The sequence below is a fragment of the Microtus pennsylvanicus genome, chromosome 2, assembly GCF_037038515.1.
Source record: "Microtus pennsylvanicus isolate mMicPen1 chromosome 2, mMicPen1.hap1, whole genome shotgun sequence".
Lineage (NCBI taxonomy): Eukaryota > Metazoa > Chordata > Mammalia > Rodentia > Cricetidae > Microtus > Microtus pennsylvanicus.
Window position 1 is genome coordinate 29,920,758 of NC_134580.1, and position 19,163 is coordinate 29,939,920.

A 19,163-nucleotide genomic window follows, 5' to 3' on the forward strand; every position below is an offset into this window, starting at 1 on the left:
TGCTTGTCTGGCATGTCCAGTGTGCCCCGAGTTCAGTCCTCAGTGCTGGGGTGGGGAGCGGGGAGAAACAAGAAAAAACCAAAACAACAAAAACCAAAGAAACAAAACTGGCATAGGGCTCAGCTGGAGAGCCTGGGGTGTAGTCTGGAGGTAGAAACACCTGCCTCATGTAGGCGAGGTCCCTGGTTGGAGCGGAAAAGCAAGCTAACAGGAAAAATTAAGATGATTTTGATGGAAAAAATTGATTGCAATTATAGAACATTTTCTCAGATGTTTGTTTCTCACATTTTTGTCATTTTGTCTCCTAGGAAGAAAATGCTACCAGCCAATACAGTCACACTCACATGCTCACTCTCTGACACACATGCATACACATTCACACATACTTACACACACATACACATTCACACACACATGCATACAGTCACACACACATGCATACACAGTCACACACAAATGCATAAACAATCACACACACATGCATACACAGTCACACACACATGCATACACAGTCACACACACATGCATGCACATTCACACACACATGCATACACAGTCACACACATGCATACACAGTCACACAAACTCACACACGTGCATACACATTCACATTCACATGCATACACATCCATACATACTTACACACATGCATACACAGTCACACAAACTCATACACGTGCGTACACATTCACACACACATGCATACACAGTCACCAACAATTGCATACACAATCACACGTACACACACATACATAGTCACACATACATTCACATGCATACACAGTCACATATACTTTACTCACACACATACACATTCACACACATGCATACACAGTCAGACATACTCACACACGCATAGTCACACATACATTCACATGTATACACAGTCACTCATACACACATGCTTATACAGTCACACATATACACACATGCATTTATAGTCATACATACATACATGCAAACACATACAAACATACATTCACATTCACACTCACATACTCACAAGCATTCACAAACACACATGCATACACAATCACATACACACACATACATTCACATGTATACATAGTCACTCATACACACATGCTTATACAGTCACACATATACACACATGCATTTATAGTCAAACATACATACATGCAAACACATACACACACGCATTCCATTCACACTCGCACACGCACACATGCATACACACTCACACATAACGACATTTTGGTTGAGGGTAGGACATGTGGACACGGTGGTCCTTTAGGATTGTGTCGCGGAGTGACACGGTAGTCCTCTTAATTTGTGTTAGTAGACTCCGTTTGTGCGCAGTGTACCTTACATGTTTGCACAGGGATAGACCTGCCTACCGGTGAGTATCTTAGGACCATCCTCGTCCCCAGCTATGTCTGTACACACTGCAAATTTGTGTGCTTTGTATACAGAGAGAGACTTAAACAATTTGTCATGTATCAGGGCTTTCAAGACAAACCTCTTTCCCCCAAGTGTGTGAACCACCGATGTTAAAGAGCAGAGAGAAGCAGAGACTACATCTGGAGGACAGAAAGAGAGGGTGGGGTCTATACGAGACAGGGAAGCCAGGGCTTCCAAGAGCCTTCCTGCCTGGATCAGATGCACCTGGCCTCAGCTGCTGGCATCTCCACAAACCTACTGTTCTGGCTGGGTGACCTGGGGCATGGCTTCTCTAAGCATCAGTTTCTCAAATGTGAAATGGGATGAGAGAATCTACTTCACAGAGGCGTGGCAAGGATTAGATGAGGTCATACCCATCGAGTGTCCTGCTAATTTGATGCGCCTGTATGACTTCTGTCTCTGTGTGTGTGTTTTTGTATTTTCCTGTCCACTTTACTCCCCTTCCAGGGGTCTGCTAATGCTGTTTCTTAGTTGAATGTTTTTTCTCCACCTGCTCCAGGGCCCATTTGCACTTTTTACACCAGTGTAGGGAGTGCTGGGAGCTAGAAGCCTGATTCCTGGTAGCAAGGCAGCTACCCAGCTTGGGAAGGAGAGACCAAATGAGCTCTAGGAGAGAGGTCTCAGCCTCAGCAGCTCTGGCTCTGGCCTACTTTCCTTCTGTAATTCTCGTACAGGCCAGAAGATGGGACTCTGGACCCTGAAGTCAAGGGCCAGGGCACTGCCTCCACATCTGAACTAAAGGGAAATCAGATCCCTTGCCCTGCCCTGCCCCTCTTACTGTGTGAGACCTGTCTTATGGGGCGGGGAGGTAACAGGGACATTCTCCCTTTGGCCACCACCTTTGTTCAGGGCCAGTCTAATGCTTCAGGGTTGTCCTATCAACCATCCCACCCTCTGGCAGCTTTTCCAAGATGGGGCAGCACATCCTCCTGGAACTCCAGGACCAGCCAGGCTCACCTCGGCTCATTGTCCTCAGCTCCACGGAGATGCGTCCCCTGTCACATAACCAGGTTCCTTCTGTCACATACCCTTGCAGTTTCCTTCACAGTGGCTGTCATAACTTACAGAATGATCTTGTTGACTTACTAACCCTAACCTAACCCCTAAGTCCCAAGGGGGCAAACTTTTCTCATTGCTGGTTCCCCAGCACCGAACAACCAGGTCTGGGTACATGAGATCTCAGCAAAGCCATTGTAATCAACAAATGCTGATTGAATCCCTGTTTAGTGATTGCCTGGTCAAGACGTTGTTTAGTTTTCCTGTGATGCTGCTTTCTCACTAGTGAAACAGAGAGGATAGAGACGCCACGGCTACTGCAATGAACGACACATTTTATATCACTAGGTCCTGGTATGTAGAGGGGCTCCTTAAAACCTTTAATGGTCTGATTTTTTGTTACACAGGGAAATGAAGTCTGCACTCAGTACCCAGCGCTCCACAGTCGACAAGAGCATTTTCTAAGGCAACACTCACTTCTACTGCGCCTTTCGACAGCACTTTTGTGTTGGCCTGGTTGTGGCTACTCTGCACGTGCTACCATGCTTAATCTTCACTCTAGACTTGAGCTGTTGGCGTGCTCTTTATTTCAGCTCAATAAGATGTGTGCACACACCAGCCATGCTGCGCATGTAAAGGCCTGAGGACAGCTTACGAGAGCTGGTTTTCTTTTTATTTCATGTAGGTCCTGCTGATGAAACTCAGATAATAATGTCCTGCTGGACCTCCATACATTGATGAGTAGATTGGATAAGTGCACATGTGTTTGCAGTCCTCTAGATGCTCAGCATCCTTAGCGGCTGTGTGGAGTACAGAGGCACAAATCATTGTTTGTGAGATGAGAAACTGGGCAGCGGGCTTTTTATAGAAGATCAGAAATAAAGGTGCATGGTGTGTGTGTGTGTGTGTGTGTGTGTGTGTGCGTGCGTGTGTTTTACACATTCCTGTGTGACTCACATGGGGAGGCCAGAGGTCTAGGTCTCAATAGCTCTTTACTTATTTTTTTAATGTGCACCAGTTGTTCTCCTGCATGTGTGTCTGTGAACCACATTCATTTCTGGTGTCTGAGGAGACCAGAAGAGCTGGACTGATTCTGGGACTGCCATTGTGGATGGCTGTGAGACACCATGGGAAACCAGCCCAGGTCCTCTATGAGAGCAACAGCTTCTCTTGCTGCTGAGCCATCTCTCTAACTCTTTCCACCTTATTTGTTAAGACAGAGCCTCTCAATAGATGGAGCTCCTGGTAGATTGGTCTATACTGTTTGACCAGCAAACTCCAGAACGCACGGTTTCTATCTTCTCCTGTTCTGGGGTTACAAGCTTTTGCCACCAAACCCAGCTTTTTTTCTCAGGTTCTGGGCAGGGGCCTCAGATCCTTAAACTTTCATAGGAAGTGCTTCTTAGACAGAGCCATCTCTCCAGGTATATAGTCCCTTTCCAGGGACATCAAGGCTCAGTCTTGTTTCCAGTTCTGGTTCCAGACAAAGGATGGTATGCAGAAGTTGTGACTTATTTGTTCATTTATTTTGAGATAGGGTGTCACCAGGAGTCTAAACTGACCTTGAACTTCTTGCGGCCTCAGCCTCCTAAACTGGACGGTAGGCCCGCACCACCACAGTGATAGAACTTGGACTTGTCATATTCCCTTCTGGAGCTTTGGCAGAGGCTGCGAATGATTTGCATGGTCGCTTTGCCACCAACAGTGTGGAATCACCTCCAGGCTCAAGTGATAGTGCCTATGAGACAAAGGGCCCTTTCTCTCTCTTAAGACTCGCTCAGAGGATTAACTTTGCTTTCTTTTAAAACCAGATGGAATTGACTGTGTTACTCATCATTTTCCAACCTTGCCTCAGATCTGTTAGTTCTGCTGTTAGATAGTAATTTGTCTTAGAGCTTTTTTTCTTATCCTTTTTTGTTATTTATGTTCTTATTTTTTAAGGACGAGTTGAAATTATCCTCAGTTCAAACTCCACTGTCTGCTGTCAGGCTTAGAGGCAGGTAGACCTAAGTCTCAGCCTGTGGAGGGGCCTGCTGCCTGTCAGCGCTCTTTAACGCTCTTCAGTCTGGAGTTAATAAGCCAATTAAGAAGCCCCTCTTCTCATCATTGCTTCCTCCTGCCATCTTTGTTTCTGAGAGGGATTTTCTCCTAATTTAAAAATCCATCATCCGAGGAAGAAAATCCGAATAGCTAAACCCAGCACTTTCCCAGAGTCGGTGCAATGCAAACAGAAGCAGTGGTTTTCCTTCCTAGTAGGCAGTTGAAAGGACCTCTGAGCCCAGAACCCCCAGCCCACCCTGAGGGAGAGAGGGAGGCGGTTTCCAAGGCAACCGGCCCAGGGAGGGGTTGGCTCTCTGGCGCCCTCCTGGCCTCTTCCTGGTAGCTCAGGATACTGCCAGCTAGCGTCCACCCGTGCTCCGCGCTCCGATTGGCTGCTCGGTCCGCTCTCTGATTGGTTGTGGCGGGCGCCTCGCCGGCTGGTGGCTATGAAGGTGGCGCCGGTTGATGGTTGAGCGTTGGCTTCAGGGTTGGGGTCGCCGCATGTGCGATCCGCTCCCACGGGATCAGAGGGCGAGGACTGCTGCTGCTCAACCTGGAATCTACCGGCGAGACCGGGCTCCGCCCGGCCATGCCCGCCGGGAGCAACGAGCCGGACGGAGTCCTCAGCTATCAGGTGGGCCCCGCCTCCCGCTCCTCCCCGGCTCAGTCTGGGTCGGGTGCCCACCGCCCGGCTCCCGTTCCAGCCGGGGCTCCGGGCGTGTCCCCGAGAGCCGGGGGAGGGGAGGGCGCGTGGGACGCCAGGGGGCGCTCAGGGTGGCCAGGGAGGGTGACCTTGAGCCGAACCCTGAGCCGCCGGCACCGCCGCAGCCCCCCCGCATCGCCTGCAGCCCGGTGTCCCGGACCAGTGACCTCTGTCCGCGGGTCCCCTTTGGCGGCAGACGCCGGCCTCTGGCCTTGCCCCGCTCTCTACCTTAGGTGGTCGAGAGGGTATCCGGGGACCTTCGCGGGTCTTTGTGTTTTGATTCTGGTTCCTCGGTGGCTAAGAGGAAGCCTTGCAAAGACCCCGAGAATGTGGCCGGTTTTGTGTATCGGCGCCCTGCTGTCCAGACAGCCGATAAGTTCTGAGGAAGGGATTGCACATGGACCAGGGAAGCCAGGAACGACACCACCAGCCTTAAGTAGTTGATGGTGGAACCGCAGGGTCGGTTAATATTAGGAAGCATTTGGACTAGGTATTAAGAGTGTGTGGGTTCAAGTCCCGGTCTGTTTCTTCTAGGCTTTCTCACCTTGTGCGTGCTACTTGCCTCTTTGAACCTCAGTTTCCCCATCTATTAAAATGGAAATAGTAATGTTTGTACGGTTTACTTCACAGGGCTGTTTTAAGGACTCTGTGAATCACGGTTTATTGTGTGAGCCCTAATAAGCGAGTAGTAGCTTTTTGAATTCTCACCCACCCGCCTTGTGAAACCCGGATCAGATGTGATTGCTGCCCTGGAAAGAGGATTTGAAGGAGGGAGGGGAACCGAGACGATGTTGTTGCAGAAGGGTGGTGGGTTTTGGAAGCAAATGCCCGGTTGACATGGTTGTGGGGTCTGGGAAAGGCAGGGGAAACTTCCTGAGTGTTGCGACACGGGTGTGACGCTCCCTACTCCTCTTCTTTCCTGGCAGGACTATTTGCTTGCCAGTCACCAAAATAAATAGATGTGAGATTTTTGGGAAATCTTTCCATTTCTGATCTCATGACATACCATGTTATAGTCAGCTTCTGTTTGGGAGACAGAAGCAAAAAGAGGCCAAGATCTTGCTCCTCCCAGCTGCTGGGAAAGGAGGAGAATTAGCTTTGTTTGTTTTGCCATTGAGAATGCTGGGGATGGACTGCCTTCTTACTTAAAGGTAGACACCCTGCTGCTGAGCCCTATCCCCAGCCTGTGTTTGTGTGTGTGTGGAGGGGGGTGTGTGTCTGTGTGTCTGTGTCTGTGTGTGTCTGTGTGTGTGTGTGTGTTTGGTGGCCAGAGTTTGATAACTGGTATCTTTATCACTCTATCTTTATTTACTGAAAACATGTTCTTGCACTGAACCTGGAACCATTTGAGCCGGCCAGTGAGCCCCTGGGATCTGCTTGTCTCCCCCACCCACTCGCCCCACCCCCACCCCCAGTGCTGGGCTTACAGACGAGCACATGCTGCCTGCTTCCATGGGTGCTGAGGTCTGCGTCCAGGTCTTCATTCTGTGAGACAAGTACGTCACCCATCTTCATTTCACACAAAATACTAGGAGCCTGAGGCAGGAGGATCATGTGTTTGGGGTTCACATAGACTCCATAATGAGACCCTGTCTCAAAAGATCTGCACAAGGAACTGTGTTGTTATAAAATCAGGTGCTTTGACACCTCTCAGACCATCCTGTGAGTGTACGTTGACGCACATCATAGGAGATTTTTCTAAGAAGAAAATGGGCAAAGGTCTGAAGAATGACTCTCAGCTGAAGGAAAGGGGAGGTCAGAGACTTGGAAACAGAGGAGAGGGTGTACAACAGTCCTGTGGCCGATAGGGGGCGCGTTCTGCAAGGACATAGGGTGGAGCCACAGGGAGCAAGGAGGAAATGGCGGGGTGTGTCCTGGGTTCCTAACAGCTAGACACCTTGGCCCCCACTGAAGAAGCTGATATTTACCTGAGGACCAAGAGCAGTCATGATGAGCTTTAGTCCTGCTCAGATTTCCTCTGTTGAAAGATTTCTCTGGCTTCTGTGGGCGATCAAGCTCGGATGTGAGCAGACCCTGTGTCTAACATGCGGAATGTGTGCGGGCTATGGCCAGTACATAGGCACCCTTAGGTTTCTGCTGATGGTCGGTGGTTTGGGTTTCTGAACAGACAATAAATATGTTCTTTACATTGAGCTACTATTATTGTGGGTCACGGAGTGGAGAGAGAAAAGGGAGGGACCAGCAGGTGCTCGTGATGTCAGGCATTAGACACAGGAACTTGAGATTTCGGAAGGTGAGGAGAATGGGGACTTAAAGAGGAAAGGAAGTGGGAATGGCCTGGAGGAGACATAGTCAACCAATGGGCAGTGACCTTAGTGACCAAGCCCCCTGTGTGCCCACCTGAGAGAGCTGGACCTTGCAAAGAGAGTAGATTGTGTGACTCGATGGAAGCAGAGAGCTTCCAGACATCTCATCCCCCATCCCAAGACTAGAGTTTTCTCTGGTGGACTCCGGCTTTTCCCTTTGATTCTCTTCACAGCCGGCTCCACCGTGCAGCCAGCGGGGTTTAGAAATGCCAGCCAGATCATGTCCTCACTTGACCCCTGCCAGCGGCTTCCTAGTGAATTTTAGAATAAAACCCTAACTCTGCGGTGGCTTACCAAGGTTGGACATGACTGCAGCCTTGCCCATTGTGCCGGGAACGCCCTTCTCTCTCACCGCGCACTCCGACTCTGGCTGGCTTTGTGTTTCTTTAGTATGACCAGCTCCCTCACAGCTCGGGGATGTGTCCTCTTTCTAGGACACTCTTTCAGCTCGGTGTCCTCATGACTCATTTGCATCTCCCGAAGAATAGCTTCCCCTGACCTCCACCCTGAGTCACACTGCTCCGTAGGATGCTCTTGTGTTCCTCCCTAGCACACTGTGTATGAGTCTTCTTGTTTTGATGTCCTGCTGTCTTCTTGAGGAAGTTTCAGGAGGGCAGGGTGCGCTGGTGACCCTGTCTCATACATCGCCCAGTGTCCAGTTAGTGCTTGGCTGCTGGAGGGGAAGGCTCGGGAGGCTGAAGTCTTTCTCTTAGGAGCTCGTGGTCTACTAACAGTGTCCAGTTAGTGCTTGGCTGCTGGAGGGGAAGGCTCGGGAGGCTGAAGTCTTTCTCTTAGGAGCTCGTGGTCTACTAACAGGATTTGCACGGAGCAGCAGATGGCTGTTAGTGGCACACTCATAAGCTCCTCGTTCTTTGGTACCTTTGCTCAGGTTAGGGAGCTGCAGCAACTTTCCCGTCTCTTCTCTGAGGAAATTCCATTCTGGCCTTCAGAGCTGGTTCCATGGAGCTCCACCAGGATTTGCCACTCGGTCTCCTCTGCCCACTGCCCCCGCCAAGCACTCCCATGTGTCCACTCTGCTCCTGCCACTTGCCCGATCTTCCCTTTGTTGCTGTGTGAGCAGGGAATGCTTTCTATGTGCCGGGCACCATGCTGGCTGCTCTCCACGTGTTCCCCTTTCTTTAGTGACAGCGCTGAGGATTGCACCCGAGCCTCACACATGCCCGGCAAGCACTCTGTGGCTGCACTGCCCACCCTCACATCCCCGTTATCTTCCTGTCATCCTGAGAATATGCACCTGTATTGGTCCCACTGCGTAAACAAAGAAATGGAGATGCAGTGAGGTGAAGGGACTTCCAGAAAGGGCAGAGCCGCTGCTCTCCAAAGGCTGTGCCCTCAACTACTGTGCGTTACCACAGCTGTTTGTCTTGCCATCTGGAGCAGCGCCTGGCCCTGAGTGAGCACCAGAAGATCTTGGAAAGGCACACAAGGAATGCACTGGAGTACAGCCGGCTGGAGTGAGGGAGGCCAGCCCGAGGCTGCTGGCATGATGCAGGCTGTGTCAACGTGGCCTGCATCATCCACCTTGCTAAGCTCTCTGAGGTGTTACTGACAAGCCCTTACAAGTTGGGAGTAATAGAAAGCAACCAGACAGCTTAGGGAAAGCCCTACTTTGTGCTAGAACACCCGACAGCCTCTCAGTTCTGCTGAACAGCACTTTCAGAATTGACCAGAAGGAAGCGCTGGAAGGACTGGGAGGTTGGGCATCACGGCGTCCAGGTAAGGTAGTGCTGGGCATCACTGGACGTCCAGGGAGTGTGGGGACAGTGGACAGAGGGCATCAATGGGACGTCCAGGGAGCATGTAGGCAGTGGACAGAGGACATCGGTGGGACATTCAGGAAGCGTGGAGACACTGAACAGAAGGGCATCGACGGGACGTCGAGGGAGCGTGGAAATAGTGACAAGGAAAGCAAAGAAGCCTGGCTTTTCTGTGCACCAGTGCCAGAACAGTTGTACCAACTCCAAACCCCGGAGACAGACATGGGAGCAAATGGCTGTGATCCCCGCACTGGGAATGTAGAAGCAGGAGAATTAGTTCAAGGTCAAAGCCAGGGAGATGGAACAATGGACAGAGCACTTCTGGACAAGTATGACCACTTGAGTTTGAACTGTGAGACCTGCATAAAGGTAGGAAAAGACAGACTCTACAGAGTTGTCCTCTGACCTTGATAGGTACACCATGGCAGCACATGCCTGCATACACTATACATACGTGCACACACACACACAGACACACACACGGTGTAATACTTGAAAAAAGATGAATCAACAGTTAAAAACACTTCTTGCTCTTGCAGAGTACCCTAGTTCAATTCCCAGCACCCACATGGTGGCTCGTAACCATAACTCCAGTTCCAGGGGCTCTGATGCCTTCTTCTGAAACTGGGCACACAAGTAGTGCACACACATATACGTGCAGGTAAAGCACTCAACACATAAATCTAGAAAAAAGTTCACAATGGATGTTGGCTACATAGATAGTTCAAGGCCAGCCTGGGCTGTGTGAGACTCTGGCTAAACAAACAGCCAGGAGACGGTGCCAAACCCTGGCGTGTGGGCGATGGCTGAAGCGTACAGCCGGCTGGAAGAGCATGCCCCTATCTCTTACGGTAGACTGGGAACAACCACGCAGGACAAGAGTTCCCAAAGGAGCTGTGGCTTCTAGTGTTCATTGACTTTGGCACAGGACCACAGTACCTGTTTGCTGAAGAAATGAACGAGCGGCTCCAGGGAGAGCAGATTGGCATCCCAAGGGTCATGGTCGGTTTGTGGTAAGCAGATGATAAGAATTTGCTCAACACTACTGAACAAAAGTGCCAATCCTGGATGGAGTTTGCCCTGTCACCTCATTGCAGAATAACAAGCCGACCCCCGTCCTCTCCTAGCAGGTGGGTGGGGTGGCTGTGGGTACCCTCTGCCATGCCCTGCCAGCTCTGCTGGGAAGCTTTGTAGCAGAGCTGCGGGCCAAGCAGAGCCGTGGGCAGCAAACGGGGCAGCTCAGGCTACACGTTTCCTTCCTAGGAGCCTTAGATACCCATCTCAGTGCTGTTTGCCCTGGCAGGGTAACCAGGGCCCGTAGCCATCAACACAAGGAAAAGCAGCAAGTCGGCTCTAAATGCGCTGCTAGGTTACAGCAGCACACCTTAGGAGCCTTGGTCATTTCCCATAAGGTAAGAACAAGTTCACGCTAGCTGTGGTCGTTAGGGAGTCCAAATACACACACTGCACTGGCCTCTTACTGCCTCCGTGACGTTACCAGAGGCAGAGTGACTCAAACTACCTATGTCTACATGGGAACAGTTCTGCAGTGGGAGTCTGATGCCTTTGCTTGTAAGCATAAGCTGTCGCCAGGGCTGTGGTTCTGGAAGCCTCAGGACAGAGTCTCTTTGTCCCTTCCCATCCTGTTAGATTAAGACTGGCCCATGTTCTTTGCCTCTTCGTTTCCCCTTCTCTTCTTCCTGCCTCAGGGCCAAAAATCACGTCTTAAAGGCCAAAAATTTTCCCTCAAATCTTCCTCTCTGATTCTACTTCTCTGCCTCTTTTGTTTGTGGATGAATTTTGGAAAATATTTACATGGCTGAGAGTTTTCCTTGCATGCATGTGGATGCTTCATGTATGTACAGTTACCCCAGAGGCCAGAAGAAGGCATTGAATTCCCTGGAACTGTAGTTACAGGTGGTTATGAACAATTATGTGGGTGCTGAGAACTAAACCCAAGTCCTTGGCAAAAGCAACCAGTGCTCCTACCTAACAAACCATCGCAACAACCTCAAAAAGAAAGGCTCACGTCTGGCCTAGAATTCACTGTGTATATCAGGCTGGCCTGGAATTCACTGTGTAGACCAGGCTGGCCTGGAATTCACTGTGTAGACCAGGCTGGCCTGGAATTCACTGTGTAGACCAGGCTAGCCTTGAACTTGTGCTCTTTCTAGTTCAGTCTCCCACGTGCTGGAGTACAACCACACCTGGCTTTACAATGCTTTAGATTACAGGAAGTTACTCTGGAGTTTACATAATTTCCAACAGCCTTCTTGGAAGGTCAGTTTATCAGTGATGTGACCTTTAGCTGTAGTCTTAATTCTCTTTTGCCAGGTAAAGTCACAAACTCTCAGATCACTGGGGATCAGATGGGCATCTCTCCAAGAGCCATTATTCTCCAAGTCTGTGCTAATTAGGAGCGACTCTAAGTGGGGTTCAAGGGAAGAATGGCAGAGCCACTGTGGAGTCTTTTTTCCCAGCAAACTGCTGGAGGGTGCGAGGGACAGGAAAGCTCATGGCTCACGACTCCTGCCACAGGCCTTGTGGACCGGTGTTTGTAGGCAGTGAGGAAGTTAGTGAAGGCACTCAGGCATGTCCAACCTTTCAACGTGAGGCAGGCACATGGCTGTCATCCACAGAGTTCACGCTCGAGAACTGCACGGCTCTTTGTTTCAGAAAGCCACCAAAAAGATCTCCTCTTTGGCTTCTTTTGTTCTAAGCCAAAGTTGGACATGTGCAAGAAAAGTAGAGAGCTGGGTCAGGCTCAGCGGCCAGGCTTCCACTGAGGGCCAGAATCCAGGTGAAGAGGCAGATGGACCAGGGGCTGGAAACGGCTGGAGAGCTGCTGAGCAAAAGGACTCTTGTGTATGTGAGGTCCTGGAGCATTGACGGCTTGGGAAGACGATGTGAATCTCAAGCTGGTCTCACTGTGGGTATGAATCCATGATTAGTTTTCTGGAACACTCAAAATTGGCCACTTCCTTTGCTTTGTGCACTATCAATACATAATTAATAACAAACTTGAACCTTGTAACCCCTCTCGGCTCCTGTGAGATCTTACTTTGTCTTGATTTAGGACCTTGTGAAGATTAAGTATGTGATATCTGTAGCAAAACTGGTAGGCGTAAGTAAGCCTTTTGTTGAAATTAGTTCCTGTTCTTTGGTTGACTAGAAACCCAGGAGGTAGGGCTGAGGATGTCCTCTGTGCGGAGTGCTCGCCTGGGGGCCCTGGAGCTCACTCTGCAGCACTCAGCAAAAGCTTTCTTGATGTTGTTCTGGGTGCGAATGATGGTTGCGGGGAGTGCCGCAGCTGAAGACTGAAAACATTGGCTCCATGGGGTGGAGTGGGGATGGAAGAGGTGTTTGAGATAAAGTTGGGATGCTCGTACCAGAAGAGGGATGGAGTTCATTTGGGCACAAGTCCAGAATAGCCAGCAGGGTCAGTGTGTCTAGAAGGGGTTCTACGTGGCCTGTGCCCACAACCTTCATTCTCCCTGCAGCTTCTTGGCTGTGTCTAGGAGTTAGGGCATTATGTAATAATAATTAGCCCTGTTTTTGTCTTTTTCTTTGTTCATTACTGAAAGCAAGGCTTTAATTTACCAAAATCAGACTCATTTTTTTCTTGAGACCGGGTCTCACTCTGTAGCCATGACTGTCCTGGAACTCAGTTTGTAGACCAGGTTGATCTTGAACTTAGAGATCACCTGTCTGTGCCTCCTGCGTGCTGGGATTAAAGATGTGTCACGGTGTCCTGCTTCATTCATTTTCTTCAGTAATAATTTTTATGTTTTTAATTATAATATAGTCATGTCACAGCTCCCTTTCCTTTCCTCTCTCCAACCCTTCTCATTCACCCTCTTGCTCTCTTTCTCACATCATAGTCTGTTTTTCTTTAATTGTTCCCCCAGAAACACACACACACGTGCACGCGAACACACACACAACACACACAGTGTATAAATACAGCCTGCTCGGTCCACATGTCGGCTGTATGTATGTGCTCTCAGAGCTGACCTCTCAGTGTTGGATAACTAGTTTGGGGAGCTTTCTCCTGGAAAAGACAATTTTTTAAGGATTATAAACAGCACTTTATCTCTCAAGACATGCCATGCAATATCAATGATTTAATTTAAAAAGTTTATTATCATTTTTGTTTATGTGTACGTGTGTATTTGTCTCTGTGTATGTGTGTGTGCTTGCGCACATAGGCACTTGCGAGCACACATGCCTGTGGAGGCCAGAAGAGGGTGTCAGATCCCCTGGAGCTGGAGTTATTGTGGTTAATTGAAAGCTGCCTGATTTGGGTGCTGGGAAGCAAACTCTGGTTCTCTATATGAACAGCAAGTGCTTAGCAACTGACTCTCCAGCATCCCAGTGTCAAAGCTTTAGTTGAATTAGCCACCTCAGCTCTAACTAATCCCTGGGACCATCCAATTCAGGCTTAATAGGAGGCATAATTCATGAGCCACTCAGAGAAAATATAAAAAGAGGATTACTTTACATGTTGTTTTTCCAATTCACTACTTCCCTCCCTCCTGCCCTCCCTCTCCTTTTCTCTTAAGCGTGTTTAATGTGTTTCCTGTGAATATAATCGTTCTTGAGTCACAAGGCCCTCTGAGACTCTGGTAAAAGTCGTGGGCAGCCTCCCATACCACCAAACGTACATGCACACATACCACCCCCTCCTCTGAAGCATCCACAGGTATTCTAGAAATTCATGGACTCCACATTGGTAAATCTTGCTTTCTGTGGACAGTGATGGTGGCAGAGGCAAATACAACCGGCCTGGGTGGCCCCTGCAGCAGGCATAAACCAGGAGGCCCAGTCTTTCTTTTCTTTTAAACTTAACAATTTCAGACAATTTTGGCATATGCTTGAAATTTGGGGAACATTTCAAATGTCTATCAAAGGAGAAACATTTGCATAGTGAATCACCCTGTGCCCATGACTTGGCATCAAGAATGAACACACATCTTGTTTCTTCTCTGTCTCTCTCCAGGCTCCAAATCCCAGCTGAAGGGCGTTTTTTAAAATGTATTGAGGCCACATCACAGGATTACTAACTGAAAAGGTTTTGCAGCCTGATTAGCCTCTCTGCTGCTGCAATAGTCTAAGTCAGAGCAAACCGAATTAGAGAAAGCCGGGGTTGAACGGATACCAGCGCTCCCAGGTGGCATTCCAGCCCCCCAGAGAGGAGAAGGAAGGAAGACCAGAAAACCACTGTTTGTTGTCTGTGGGGCAGTTTAAATACCCTGTGGGTGTGGTCTTGAGCATCTCTGGGGAGGCTCATCTTTTGGTGGTCTTTCTTGGAGCTGGAGTCTGGACTGAGACAACTCCCAGGAGAGGGGGCTTGGGATGGAACTTCCAAACAATTACCATACCTTAAAAAGTACCTGAGAGCAGGCAGATCTCTGTGAGTTCAAAGCCAGTCTGGTCCACATAGCAAGTTCCAGGACATCCAGGTTTACATAGAGAGACCCTGTCTCAACAACAAATTATAAATAAAGGAATATAATCAGCCATTCTGTTTAAATTTCTGTGAATTAGTTATAATTATTTTTTCTTTTATTTTTTAAACATGACTTTATGTGAGCCAGGACACACGTTCATATTCCAGTGTGGCCTTTTCAGTGTTCCAGCTGCTAATGGATGTGGATAGTGACTGCTCCTCTGGCGGACAAAGAGGACGAACATCTGTCAGTGAGCTCAGCTCTGGATAACCAAGATAAGAAAGCTTGAAGTTTTCCAGTAGTTGACTTTACTCTCTCTCTCCATACACAACGACATACATACATACATACACATAACACACATATAGATATGTATATATACATATATAATGTTGAAGATGTGTTTTTTAAATTGTTATAATTAATTTTATTCTTTGAGATTATAATGGATTTGTATCAGTTATCCCTTTCCTTCCCTCCCTCCCACCTCTGTTGATTTATAGTCTTAGAGAAATCTGTAAGTTCTACCTCTCTTCCTCCCTCTCCTTATTGGCACCTTGTTTTGTGCTATGCCAGCTGTCTGCTTAGATGGTACCAACTATTATAAGTGATGCTGGATATTTAAATATCAGCTTGGAGACTAGCTCTAGCTGGATAGTAACTTGGTAGTCAACATTAATAATTACCTCCATATAAAATTATACCTGGCTTCAAGAGACTATATGATAACATAAAGAGTTCAGAAAGTAGGCCAGGTGGTAGTGGCGCACATCTTTAATCCCAGAACTTGGGAAGCAGAGGCAGGTGGAACTCTTGTTAATTCAAGGCTAGCCTGATCTACAGAGCAAGTTCCAGGACAGGCTCCAAAGCTACACAGAGAAACCACACACACACACACACACACACACACACACACACACACACACACACACACCACGAGTTCAGAAACTAATGTTGCTCATTGGAAGTTACTTGTCACGTGCTGGCATTGTCCTGGTCAGGAAGTGACACCTGTCCTGGAGCTAACAGGGACGCATGCCGGGTTCAGTGTAGGCCACTGTGCTGGGCTCTAGGGGACACTCACGGATGACAGTGTGTTTCCATGCTGAGTGTGGTGGTACATGCCTTTAAGCCCAGCAGAGGCAGGTAGATTTCTGAATTCCAGGCTAACCAGGGCTACATACTGAGACCCTGTCTTAAAAAACAAATCAAGAAGGCAAGAAGGGAGGGAGAGCAGGAGGGAGGGGAAACTCAGGACCTGAAAGATAAGCTAGGTAAGCAGAGCGCATGTGAGTAAAGTCAGTTGTTTTCCACTAAAACGTGGTTCCTAGCCCCTCGTGCACACGAAAAAGAACAGAAAATGATTCTGCAGGGAAGACTGTGGACTCTGCAGCTTCTCTGCAAGTAGAGCTGCTGTGCGCTGGAAATGGTGTTCATCATATGGGGCTGAGGGAGGTGCGGAGGTTAAAAGGTGTATCTGAAGATTAACCGAGCCACAGTGGGCACGCCATTAATCCCTGCACTGGGGAGGCAGAGGCAGGTGGATCTCTGTGAGTCTGAGGCCAGCGTGGTTTATAGAGCGAGTTACAGGACAGCTAGGGCTGTTAAGCAGAGAAACCCTATGTCGAAAAAAAAGAAATACTATATAGGCCAATTTCAGTCTTTTTCCTTCCTCCTCTTCCTGCCACCCCTCTCCAGGGTCTTTCTGTGTAGCCTCCCAGACCTGGTTCTCACTATAGAGTCCAGGCTGGCTTTGAACTCATGGCCATCTGTTTGCCTCATCTAGATTACAAGTGTGAACATCGTGCTTGGCTCTGAAACATTAGCTTCATCTGATAATTCTTCGGTGTGTCTCTACACTGTAAGGCCTGCACCACACCAGCCCGTGGTCCAAAGGGGAGCAGTCTTCGCTTACCACGAGTGGCCTCGTCACCATTCGCATTGGCACTTGGCCCATATGTCCCATTTTTGTTCTGATTTTAGAGACTTTGCAGCAAACAGCTTTATTTTCACAGTACACTGCAGAGGGCACAGAACATTCTCTTTGGTCCCTGTCCCACCCCCTGCCTGCCCTCTTTTATTATCCACTTCCCCAGCAGAGCAGCTTTTTGTGCTAAGTCCGTAGCTTGCACTAGGGTGATGCCTTAGTGCAGGACATTCTGTAGGCTTAGATGTTTGATGACATGGGCCCCCCATGCTTAGACCATACAGACTCATTCCCGTTCCCCCAAATGCTCTGTGTGTGACCTTTTAGCTTCTCCCCCCAGCTCTTCTTTTTTGGTCAGGGGGAAGGAAGGTTTCCAGGCAAGGTTTCTCCCTGTAGCCTTGGCTGTTCTGGAACTCACTCTGTAGGCCAGGCTGGCCTTGAACTCACAGTTCAAATGGATAGATCTAGAAAAAAACATATTGAGTGAGGTAACTCAGACCCAGAAACACAAATATAAAATGTACTCACTCATAAGTGGCTTTTAGACATAAAGCAAAGAAAAACCAGCCTAAAATTCACAACCCCAGAGAACCTAGAGAACAATGATGACCCTAAAAGAGACTTACATGGATCTAATCTACATGGGAAGTAGAAACTACAAGATCTCCTGAGTACATTGGTAGTGTGGGGGTCATGGGCGAGGGTAGAAGGGAGGGGATGGAAAGGAGTAGAGCAGAGAAAAAGGTATAGCTTAATAAAAAAAGTAAAACACAAACAAACAAACAGAGACCTGTCTGCCTCTGCCCTCCTGAGTGCTGCGATTAAAGATATGCACCATCACAACCAGTACATTCTTCTTCATTTTTTTTAAAGATAGATTTATTTATTTATTATGTATACAACATTCCCTCCATGTATGCTTGCATGCCAGAAGAGGGCACCAGATCTCATTATAGATGGCTGTGAGCCACCATTTGGTTTCTGGGATTGAACTCAGGACCTCTGGAAGAGCAGTCAGTGCTCTTAACCTCTGAGCCATCTCTCCAGTCCCTACATTCTTCTTTTTTATTGTTTCCATAGCTTTGTCTTTTCCTGAATATCACAGGGCTGGAATTATTCAGTACATGGAATTTTCTTCCTTTCCTTTTTCTTTTCTTTTCTCTCTCTCTCTCTCTTTCTTAAAAGCAACAACAAAACACCCCAAACCCAACTTCCCTAGAACTAGTGATTGTCCTGCCTCGGCTTCCTGAGTTCTGAGGTTACAGGAGTGTGCTACCACACTGGGTTAAAAGTTTATGGAGAGTTAATAATTCTTTCCCAGTTTTCTTTTCTCCTCTCTGTGCAGTGCTAGAGATGGAGCACAGGGCCTCATGCCAGGCCAGCTCTTTGCCACCGTCCTGTGTCTCCAGGTCTCATGGCCTCTTGAATTGGCTTCTTTCACTTAATAAAATGCATTTAAGGCATTATCTTCTTATGACTTAATAGTTCATTTCTTTTTCATGCCCACACTACTCCATTGTCTAGATGGACCACAGTTTATCTGTTCACCAAGATGCACATCTTGGTTGCTTCTAAATTTTAGCAATTATGAATAAAACTTCTGCATGCTTCTATGTTCAGGTTTTTGTGTTGATTTAAAACTTTTTATAACTGGGTTTCCCTGTGTAATAGTCCTGGCTGTCCTGGAACTAGCTCTATAGACCAGACTGGCCTTGAACTCACAGAGATCTGCCTGCCTCTGTCTCCGGAGTACTGGGATTAAAGGTGTGCTCCACTACCGCCAAAATAATGATAATAATAGTAGTAGTAATAATAATAATAATAATAATAATAAAGTCTTGGGTGGTAACTATCAACACTGATTTATAAAGTAAGAATTTGTTTTTGGAAGAAACTGTCTTCTAGTGTGGCTGCAGAATTGTGTTTTTCCCCAACAGCAAAGAGGGAGGTCTGTTGTTACTAGTGTCCTAGATTCTTGGCAATCCCAATAGCTGTGCAGACCTTGCTTTTGAACAGGGTCTGGCTGTGTACTGCATAGCCCAGGCTGGTGTGGAACCCATTGATCCTTGCCTCAGCTTCCCAAGTGCTAGGATCAAAGGTGTGCGCCACCACCGCCTGGCTTCTAGACATATTTTAAAATTACGTTTTTTATCTACTTGTTTTGTATGCTTGTGCACACATGCACATGCCATGGCGCCCATGTAGAGGTCAGAAGACAACGTGGGGGAGTCAGTTTTCTTTCCATCGTGCGGGTCCTGTCTCAAGGATTGAGCTCAGGTTGTCAGGCTTGGTGGTGAGGGCCTTTACCTGCTGAGCCATCTTGTTGGCCCTGCACAATTTTTTTTAAAAAAGAAACAGCTAATGGTTTGAATAAAAATCTAATAGGCTTATTGTTTAACCTGCTTGAATTTTCTGTAGCAGAAAATGGTGTAAGAGCCGGCGATCCCAGTGCTAATGGCGCTGTGCTGATGGCACCCGGCTGAGTGGACGGAGTGCAGTGTTGCTGACTGTATTCCATGG

The 19,163-nt window shown here is 48.1% G+C and overlaps 1 protein-coding gene across 1 annotated transcript in view; it reads left to right on the forward strand.

Annotated features, from left to right (window-relative positions):
* The first annotated feature begins 4,893 nt into the window (after positions 1-4,893).
* The window catches only part of LOC142843393 (electroneutral sodium bicarbonate exchanger 1-like), a 36,708-nt gene continuing 22,438 nt past the window's right edge, over positions 4,894-19,163 (forward strand). The window contains exon 1 of the mRNA XM_075960693.1: positions 4,894-5,092. Coding sequence (XP_075816808.1) covers positions 5,048-5,092 — 45 coding nt within the window. The 5' untranslated portion in view covers positions 4,894-5,047. The remainder of the gene's footprint in view (positions 5,093-19,163) is intronic.